Source organism: Priapulus caudatus, unplaced genomic scaffold (genome assembly GCF_000485595.1).
Source record: "Priapulus caudatus unplaced genomic scaffold, Priapulus_caudatus-5.0.1 Scaffold51, whole genome shotgun sequence".
NCBI classification, from domain to species: domain Eukaryota; kingdom Metazoa; phylum Priapulida; class Priapulimorpha; order Priapulimorphida; family Priapulidae; genus Priapulus; species Priapulus caudatus.
In genome coordinates, this window is record NW_014577112.1 from 194,038 (window position 1) to 204,401 (window position 10,364).

At 49.3% G+C, this 10,364-nt stretch overlaps 1 protein-coding gene across 1 annotated transcript in view; it reads right to left on the reverse strand.

Moving 5' to 3' along the window:
- The window catches only part of LOC106820886 (arginine-glutamic acid dipeptide repeats protein-like), a gene marked incomplete at its 5' end in the record, with an annotated part of 26,499 nt that extends 22,193 nt beyond the window's left edge, over nt 1–4,306 (reverse strand). The window contains 3 exon segments of the mRNA XM_014825478.1: nt 2,358–2,545; nt 3,045–3,200; nt 4,183–4,306. Of these exon segments, the coding sequence (XP_014680964.1) occupies nt 2,358–2,545; nt 3,045–3,200; nt 4,183–4,213 (375 nt within the window).
- Between the last annotated feature and the right edge of the window lie 6,058 nt (nt 4,307–10,364).

A 10,364-nucleotide genomic window follows, 5' to 3' on the forward strand; every position in this document is an offset into this window, starting at 1 on the left:
GGGGGGAAGGGAGTAGAGGTGGACGTATGGTCAGGGGTGCAGTGTAGCGGTTAGACACTTTGGGGGGAGGGGAGTAGAGGTGGAGGTATGGTCAAGGGTGTAGTGTAGCAGTTAGACACTTTGGGGAGGGGAGTAGAGGTGGAGGTATGGTCAGGGGTGCAGTGTAGCGGTTAGACACTTTGGGGGGAGGGGAGTAGAGGTGGAGGTATGGTCAGGGGTGCAGTGTAGCGGTTAGACACTTTGGGGAGGGGAGTAGAGGTGGAGGTATGGTCAGGGGTGCAGTGTAACGATTAGACACTTTGGGGGGAGTAGAGGTGGAGGTATGGTCGAGGGTGTAAAGGTGGAGGTAACATCAGACGTGTTGAGGTTAGCGTAAAAGAGAATGGAAGAGTAGCGATCAAGGCGACGAAATCTCGGCTAAACTCTCGCGACGTAAACAACAGGCGTTAGCATCGGAGTGTCCGCCTTACCGTCTCCTCCTCCGTCCACTTCTGCTCGATGCCGCGCGGCGCCGGCACGCGCGAGAGTGACTGCAGCGCCCTCGTCGCATCATACTTCGCCTCGTGAAGCTGCAACATGAATATAAAGCCGCGTGTGAGTGTAAACCGTTAGACCATCTAAATCGCAGGCCCTGCCCTGCGAGCACGACCGTGTGGCTGTATCACTCACCATGCCCCCCACTTTAACATGATCACCTGGTTTCATCTCTCTCCTCGACCGTGATCAGGTCCCCCTTCCTCCCCTTCTACCGTGATCAGGTCCCCCTTCCTCCCCTTCTACCGTGATCAGGTCCCCCTCAGTGTGTGGGGCAGCGTGCGTGCGGTGTACATGTGTGTTGCAGAGGAGCATTTGCACGACATTAACAGGAAATTGTCGGCAATAATAGGTGAGAGTAGATAAACATTAAGACTTTGGTAGTATATAGATTTCGTATTTATTAAGCATTATATTTTATTGAAACGCTCCAAGTGCCCGTGGTTAGAGTCAACCTACGAGCAATACAGCCGATCCAGCCGCGGCTAGATTCAATCGCGCGCCGGCATGATCACCGCATAATGCAAATGGCCGATGAGGATGATGACGACGATGCGCGCGGCTGTGCATAGCGAGCGCCTGCATCATGCTAATCGCTTCTTCACTCGACAGACAGGTTGCGTCACATTATCTATTGCTCCTCATCCTCACGCACGAAATCCTCTCTCTCATGTACGGTAACCCCCCACCCCCCGCCCGCCGCTCCCCGCAGCTGCAGCGAACACGCTCGCACGCAATCAATCTACTAGTATCTATAGTGGCGAAACCGTTCTGTTAGAATGCAATCCGTCGGCGCTACGCGAACTGCCAGCTCGCTCATTGCTACACGCACGCACGCACGCGCACATGCATGCATGCACGCGCAGAGAGGCTGCATAATGTACCACGATGCTGCCACACGCACGCACGCACGCACGCACGCACGCACGCACGCACGCACGCACACACACACTCTCTCTCTCTCTCTCTCTCTCTCTTTCCCTCCTTCCCCTCTCTCTCTCTCGCTATCGCTCCCTCTTATCCCGTGTATTGATTTCGCAGCGCTCACGCAGTGTCTGTCACGCGGGGGTGTCAAGCACGCATGCACGCAGCATGCCGTGTTAGGAAGCCTGCCCATCGACCCCTATTCTCCACACCGCCCACCCCTACCCAGAGATTCATAGCCGCCACCTGATCACGATAACACGAACCTGCACAGGTTCTCTCAGACAGGGTTTATCGGCCATTATGCAGGGGTGCTGATCATGTAATATATGGGGTAGAGATGCCCAGATGCGGACTGCAGGGATGCTGAGACGTGGAAGGCAGGGATGATGGGATGTAGGAGGCGGGGATGGCAAGATGTGGGAGGCAGGGATGATGGGATGTAGGAGGCGGGGATGGCAAGATGTGGGAGGCAGGGATGGTGAGATGTTGTGGTGAGATGTTGGGAGAGATGTTGAGGTGAGATGTTGGGAGAGAGTGATGATGGGATGTGGGAGGCAGGGATGATGGGATGTGGGATGCAGGGATGATACTCGTCTCCCGTCTCCCCCCTCTCTCACACCCACGCTCTCTCTATCTCTCTCTCTCTCTCTCTCTCTCTCTCTCTCTCTCTCTCTCTCTCTCTCTCTCTCTCTCACCCACACCCTATGCATAAAATATGCTTACATGAATATGCACACACTCTCTGCCCATCATATGACCCACTCTATCTCTGCTGACAAATACAGGGAGTAGACAATTAAGTACATCACACATCAGCAGGACAACACTAACATACACGCGATTTCCTCAACCTCCTTTCGAATGGTGTGCGTGGCAGCGAGAGAGAAGAAGCTCACCGATTGCTCGGAGAGTATAGCCGGTGGCTTGCTGGTGACCTCTGCAATCGCGACTGGTTTGAAGAGGAAGTCTGGGACGCCTCCTGCCTCCATCGTGGGTGGGAGTTCTCCCCTCAGCTTCAGATGTAGGTTGCACGTCGGGCAGAGGGGCTGGGCATTGGGACCGCGGGCGTGGAAACTCTTGGATACTGTAAGAACAAACGTCGACGGTAAAACCCCTTATCCGATACTGCAACAACGTAGATGAGTAGAACAGAAGTACTTTTCTTCTCCAAGCTATGTATAACTAATCTATACCACACTACCCCTATATACCACAAGATTTGTATACATGATAGAGTATGTAGTTATGTGCAACATGCATGTTACTGTAATGAGAAATATTGAGAGGGATAGTGTGAGTGAGAGAGAGAGAGAGAGAGAGACAGAGAGCGAGAGAGGGGAGGGAAGGAGGGAGGGAGGGAGGGAGGGAGGGAGGGAGAGGGAGAGGGAGAGAGAGGAGAGATATTGAGATGGTGTAAAGAAACAGAGATGGCGAGAGTCAGAGCAGGAGACACACAAGAGATAGAACGAACGAGCTGGGAGACAGATAGAGAGTGCCCGGTAGAGAAAGAGCGAAAGCTAGAATCTCGCATTCGAGAGTGCAAATGGAGACGAGCGAGAGAGCCGCGTAATGACGACGTATACTTTTGGCGTTGCAGTGAGAGCAGATGGCTGGCTCCTGGTTCACCGAACCTTCCGAGTCCACGTCGTTCTCGTCATCGTTGTCGTTGTCATCCTCACTGAAAGAGCTTCCCGATTCACCGGATTTGCTTGGAGAGCCCTTGTCGTTATCCTCCTTCTCTGTAAAAAAAATAAATCGATGCCGATGACGAGATTTTCACGTGATCGTTTCGACGCCGCGTCACACGGCAAACGCATTTCGAAGTCGTCTTCGTCGTCGATTAAACGTCCCCCACGGCTCTCCCTCCCTCGCGAGCGCAAATCGGAGAGTGCGATATATTGAGGGATGAGATTGGAGAATTTAATTTTCAGCTGAAATTCAAATGAGCAAACAGAGGAGCGAGCAATGCGAGGACCGTAGGTCATCGCCACGCTAGGGGGGTCCGGGGGCATGCTCCCCCGTAATTTTTTTAAAAGAATGGTGCAATTTGGTGCATTCTAAGCTATTCTGAACACATTATAGGAGACTCATGAATCACCTTTTCAAGTTGTCAAAAGGAACAAACGAACTATGAATAGGAAATCAGGGGGCTGAAAATAGGGCAAGTTTTTTTATTAAATGTCTAAACATAATGATATTTTTCTGTTTCCACCCGTCGCTTGCATTGTTTTACTCAGACATTTTACTCAGACATAAGCTGCCTTGCTGCGACGAGATTTGAATGAAAAAAACAATGCGAATGGAACAATCAGTGCATAGTCATGCACACAACATGCACGCAGCAACATGTAAACCCGGCCCCCAAGCAAGGCATGGTCGTTACGTGATCAGCTACCTCAAATGTCTGCCCCTCTACTGCAGCCTGTAAACGAGGATTTTGTTTTCTGGTACACAAAAACAGATACACTGTATACTTCGCTGTCAGTCTACTGTCTACACTCTACAGTCCACAGTCAGGTGCTGTTGAGGTTATATAATGTAAATTTTTACATTGTTACCCCCCCAAAATTTTCACAACGAATTTAGACGTTTCACAAAATCGACCCCTGGGACTGTCAAATCGGCGGATTTCCGCGGATCTGCGGAAGAATCTCATCCCTGTATATTCGAGCGGAAACGGCAAACGGTCGTAGCGGCTGGCGGTCGCATCACGCCTCTCACCCTTTTCCGTGCTTCCGCGGCGACTCTTCATCTTGCGGCTGGCTGGCTTCCGCTGCCGACGGTTACCGTTGCACTTTGCGGCCGGCGATTTCTTCCAGAAGTAATAGAACTCGACCAGATCGGCCTGCCGCAGCAACAAACGAGAGAAAAACACACATCAGGCTCCCCCGCTATATGCCGCTACGCAACCTGCAGATGGCAGCACTAATGGGTCATCGTCTGCAGGGCGGATTAGAATCCTAGCGGCTTCCGCTAATGCACATCTAAATTATCGATCGCGCCACGAGAGTCAATAAAGAAGGCTGCTGGGGGGGGGGAGCTGCAGGGGCGTGTATGCGCAAGTGTGAGGCAACACGCGAGCAATGTCGGGGCTTAACGATTATTTAGTACCGCTGAACCGGCTGCATGGGGAGAGTCGAACACGATCTGATCCACAGGATGCGCGGCCGCGGAGTTCAACAAGAGAGCGGTCGGGGGAAGAGGGGGGAAGCAGGAAGGAGGAGGAGACAGTCTGAGAAAGAAAAAGGGATGGAGAGACGGACGAGAGGGGGAGAGAAGAGAGCAGGAAGAAGGGGAAGACAGTCTGAGAAAGAAAAAGGACCCCCCCGCCGCCCACCTGCGCCATCCCTCACCCACCACACGCTATCCCGCATTCGTGTTTTCTTCGCGGTGGCCCCGATATGCCGTGATAAGTAAGTAAGGAGCACACATTTGCTACCGAACACGCTAAATGCCTTGCCTGTCATGCTGCCACATGTTACGCACTGCTACTGACGAGAGCGAAGCACGCCAACATGCATGCACCCCGCACAACTGCCGCGCCGACGCCGCAATGCAGTACATCTATGCAGGCAGCCAAATGTGTCCCAAAGAGAATTAATTTTGAATAAATAAGTGTTTTCACAACCAAGAAGTCCTTGGTTCTCATATTCCTTTCTCGGGAATTCTTTCCAGCTACCCGTCGAGCCTACCCCGGCGCGATATGCATGCGTCAGGCCTGTGACAGAGCGAAGGGCTATAGTTAGTCTAGAGCTAGAGTCAGATTAGCAGCCGGGGTCACATACATGCGCGCGTGCGATTTCTGACTGACATTCCAATACCTCGTACATACTGCAAATTTGATCCTACATCAAACTGGTCCGGCCAAGGCACGCGTCAAATTTTTGCAGTTTCTACACACTATCCACTCCAAATACGCGCTGCCCCGCACCAATTTGGCCCCGCAAATGAAGGCGGGCCAAGCTCGGGATAACTTGGCCTTTACCAACAGTATATTAGATATGTCTTACGATAAGAATCTAAAGCAAAACAGTCGTTTGCTGTTTTTTGGTGCGATACAAATTTTCGCAAATATCAACAGCAGTTTCTTGCCGACTTGTTCGCAATGATGTTCACCGTGAAATATACGCCAACTTCGAGACGTATTTTCAACGTCAAAATACACGTCAACTTCAAGGCGTATTTTCAACATCAAATATGCGTCAATTTTTAGACGCATTTTCAATGTCAAATATACGTCAATTTCGAGACGTATTTTTAGCATCAAATCGCTGACTAACATCGCTGCTGCTATCTGCCAACAGCGGATAGATAATGCTACCGACAGTCGATAGATGGCGCTACCAACAGCCGGCGGATGTCATTACAGACAGTTGATAGATGTCGCCACCGACAGGTGATAGATGGTCCCCACACAGCAAGCAGCCACCACTGTATGCGGGCTGGTGGTCGGTCCACACATAAACGCACGTACATGCTCCCATCAATGAGTACCATAAAAGTCATGCAACGATAGTACACCCAGAGAAAAAAAATGGCTAAAGAAGCCACGCAATGATGGAAGCTCTAACTTTCGTGAAGACAGGCAAGGTGGTAAATATTCCAGTATTTTAAGAATCCGTGTAACTAGAGAAGCCCTGCGATCCATAAAGACAGACAACGAGTGTGTCTGGGTCGAATGTCCCGGAAAGCCCCCGAGTTCTGAAATGTCCATTGCTACACGATTTCACATCATTCATAGCTAAGTGATCTATGCGGGCCAGGCCACCGGTGAATCCACAGCCTTGCATTCTCACAACGACAAATCTCTACAATATGTGCGATGCCCCACCCCCTCACCCCGTGATACGTAAAAAAACGGGCTTACGAGGAAAATATCGACGGCGGGAATACATCAGATCGTCTGCAACGTATACATCTTTGAGGAGCTTCGTTATTATCACCCACAACGCTGCGTAGACATATTATGTAAAACCTTGCGTGCAAACGCGTGACCGCCAACTTGCTCATGAAAAACGAGAAGCCTGGTATATGAGGCAGTAAGCATGAGCTAGCGGTTGCTAGGAATCAGGGCGACCCCTGCTGAGAGCAGGCGGCGGCTGCGGCGAATTCCACCCACCCACGCGACAAAACCGCGCAGGCGAAAGAACGCGAGTCGAAATTTTCGAATGCCGACGGGATAAAGGCGTCCCCGTTTCCCGCATCTCTTTTCGGAGGAGGGCCATTGGGGGGGGGGATATTTATGCTAGCAAAGTGCTCACTGCACGCACGCGTTTTGGATACAAAAACAGCTATACAAGCAACCCGTTGTATCGGATCGGATCAAGTATGTATATGTACATGCTACGCAATTTAGCGGCGCATGCAAAATTTACTACTCGCACAGATATTTCGACAATGAAAAACCCGACCTCTGCGCGAGTGCGTAGTAATACATTATTCCCTATGAAGAAGTGATATACGCGGCAGCCTGTACGCCGTAGAAGCACTGATTCACACACGAGCCTCACGACGGACCTTATAAGGTAAGAAACAGGGTGACGCACAAGGTGGGCATAGGCTGAGATTCGAAGGAAATAAAGGAAGTTGGGATACGAACAAGAGGAAGGTCTGATGATGAAAAGATGGACAACGGGCCATGGAAAGAGAGAAACCAATGGCGAGAACGTAATGCAAAAAGTATCAGAAAACAAAACGCAGTGGGAACAAATGGAGGCGTCCTCGTGTAAGAAAAATGAAAGTGTCAATGACACTGTAGCTCACCACAAAAAAAGGACACAAATGAGTGAGTGAGTTTTAATTGAGCAACCATCGACGTACATTATAGAAACGAAGAGTATATATGGGAGAACTCCCATTATATACTCTTGATAATTATGTGTAATTTTTTATGTGAAAATAATAAATAATATTATATATAAATTATAAATAATTTATAAACAAAAATGAATCACAATTTGTGACGGTAGATGGCGCTATACCCGCTTTGATGTTTTTAGCATAAATCATTATATCATAATAATAATAATATAATAATAATAGTATAAATCATAATATGTTCATAGCAGGAATTTTGCATTAAAGATATTGTCAATGAAATCTTGTAAACCGAACCAGACGAGTGTGACACCACAGACTGTTTGTTATCTGCGTGTCTATATAATATGGTATATAATTGCCAAACCCTACCTAATTTGCATAATTTTTTTTAAAATATCAAAGCCCCTAGCCCTTATTCATTCACATACCAAAAATGAGCAAAATCCGTTGAACCTGAACTGACTAATGGCAATTCCCATTTTTGGCAAAAAATCTCCGCGGCTCGAAAGTACGTCGACTGGCATGCTCCAAAATAGAACGTTTAATATGGGAGCATAGCAGTAACAACTATACCCAATTTCAAACATGTGGGTCAAACGGTTCCTGAGTTATCGTTGACCGTAGTCAAATGTTGACGGACGGACGGACGGACGGACGAACGACGACCCATGGCAATAGCTCAGCTTGACGATGTCAAGGTGAGCTAATAAGGTGAGCAGAATGATGAGTTGTAGAGTAGAGAAGCAGCGATGGCTGGTAGGAGAGGAAAAAACGAGGGCGAAAGTAAGAAAGTAGGGAGTAGTAGTATGTCACGGTGAGGTACTTACTACTATACCACAGTAAAGCTAATCAAGGCACGAAGCTGACGACGAGAACGACACATGGTGATCAGTGAAGAGTGATGTATCGAAATAGGAAACTAATAGCCGGAAAGGAGCAAGCATAAAGTGCCAGATTTTGTGACAGTCTGGCAGATATGATGTGCATTAACGGCACACAGAGGCGGATGGATGAAGCTTCGAAAAACGAAACAGACAGATCAAGTGACATCTGATTGATAGCTAATAAGAAAGAGAGGAGAGCGAACGAGAAAATACGAGGAAACAAGAGACACAAATTTATAAACAGATTAGTAGACAGACGGGAAGAAAAACAAACAGAGAAGTAGACAAATAAGTAGGAAGGAGAAGAGACAACAGTCCATTAGAAACACACAAGGAGGCGTGGATGGCAGAGATGATGGGATGTGGGATGCAGGGATGATAGGATGTGGGAGGCAGGGATGATGGAATGTGGGAGACAGGGATGATGAGATGTGGGAGGCAGGTATGATGGGATGTGGAAGACAGGGATGATGGGATGATGGGATTTGGGAGGCAGAGATGCTGAGCGTAGAAGACAAGAATACCGAAATCTTTGCAGGTCGAGTCTAAAGATGTGACGTAAGCATGATAAGATGTGACGTAGGATGGCAAGATGTGACGTAGGATCGCAAGATATGACGCAGGATGGCAAGATATGATGCAGGATGGCAAGATGCGACGCAGGATGGCAAGATGTGACGTAGGATGGTGAGATTTCAAGTAGGATGGTAAGATGTAATGTAGAGATGTAGATCTATTGTAGGGATGCTATGATGTGGCAGCAGGAGTGCAGCAATGGACCGTAGAGATGCCGAGACATTACGAATAGATGCAGAGGTGTGATATAGGAAATCCAGAATGTGTCGCAGAGATATGACTACCCGTTACCCAATTACACACTAAGCTATCCCAGCAAGAAAATATATGTTCTGTTAATCCAGTCACACGCACCCGACTACGTATGGGGGGGGAATTCGGCTGCTGCTGCTGCTGCTGCTGCTGCTGCTGCTGCTGCTGCTGATGGTGGTGGTAGTAGTGGTTGTGATGACGATGATGCTTGTGCTGCTGCTGCTGCTGCTAACGACGATGACAATGATGTTGCTGCTGCTGCTGGCCACAGTGATGCTGTTGCTGCTACTGACGAGGCTCGCCAATCTATAGTGTGCTCATGTGCAGCCACTGGTAAACCATGTGTAGAGCCGGCCAAACGGGGCGGTAGTGTGGTGAGTACGGCCGATCGATCATGAGTGGTTCGATCTGCTTAGTTCGCACTCACCAGCGGCACTGCAGCTGTGCGGCCGTAGAAGCGGCGGTGGAGAAGGCGGCGGCATGGTTCGATGATCAATTGCGGGAAGCTGAGGGCATAAGAGAAGCCACGACGGCTCTCGTCCCATCCCGGTGCGAGCATCTTCCTTTCTTACAGGTCCTGTCACAGCTTCTCTCTTCCTTATAACCACCACGACAGCTGCTCTGTTCCTTACAGCCACCACGACAGCCCCTCCTTTTCTTACAGCCACCACCACTACGTGTAGATGGGGCAAATGATGGAAGCTGCAAGTGTGAGCCCTAATTTACGAGCCTCGCTAACCGCGCTTAATAGCGAAGAATGCTGCTGCGATATAACTGATCTAGCGCAGCTTGCTCGCATGTGAAATCGCTGAGGAGATAACTGAACATCAATGTGCAAAAAAGAACGAATAGACATCGCCGCCTCCTTTGCGACGAGGAAAAGAAAGACAGGAAAAAACCGGACCCTTCAGGGCATCAGATGAGGAAACCTGGTGCATTACTTCCCCACGATTGCAGCGGATAGATTCTTATTCTATTGCCGACTAACAGTAATAACAGCGAATGAGCGAAGCGATAAACAGCGAGCAAATGACAAGAGCGCAGCGTAGTCACAAAACACTTGGAGCGTCTCAGTAAAAAAATAATAATGCTAAGTAAACACGAAATGTATTTACTACCGAAGTCTTAATGTTTCTCTACTCTCTTTCGCCTATTATTGCCGATAACGTCCTGTAAATGCCGTTCAAATGCTCCTCTGCAACACACAAGTACACCGCACGCACGCCGCTGTGCACAAACAACAAGAATCGGCAGGATTGCCCGGATTGTCGCAGAGTTATACTGGCTCGCGTGAAGGCACAGAAGACGGCCCCAGGGCGTCCGGTGCGTACTCGGCGACAGCCAAAGACTTGCGTGCCTCGTCCTGTAGAG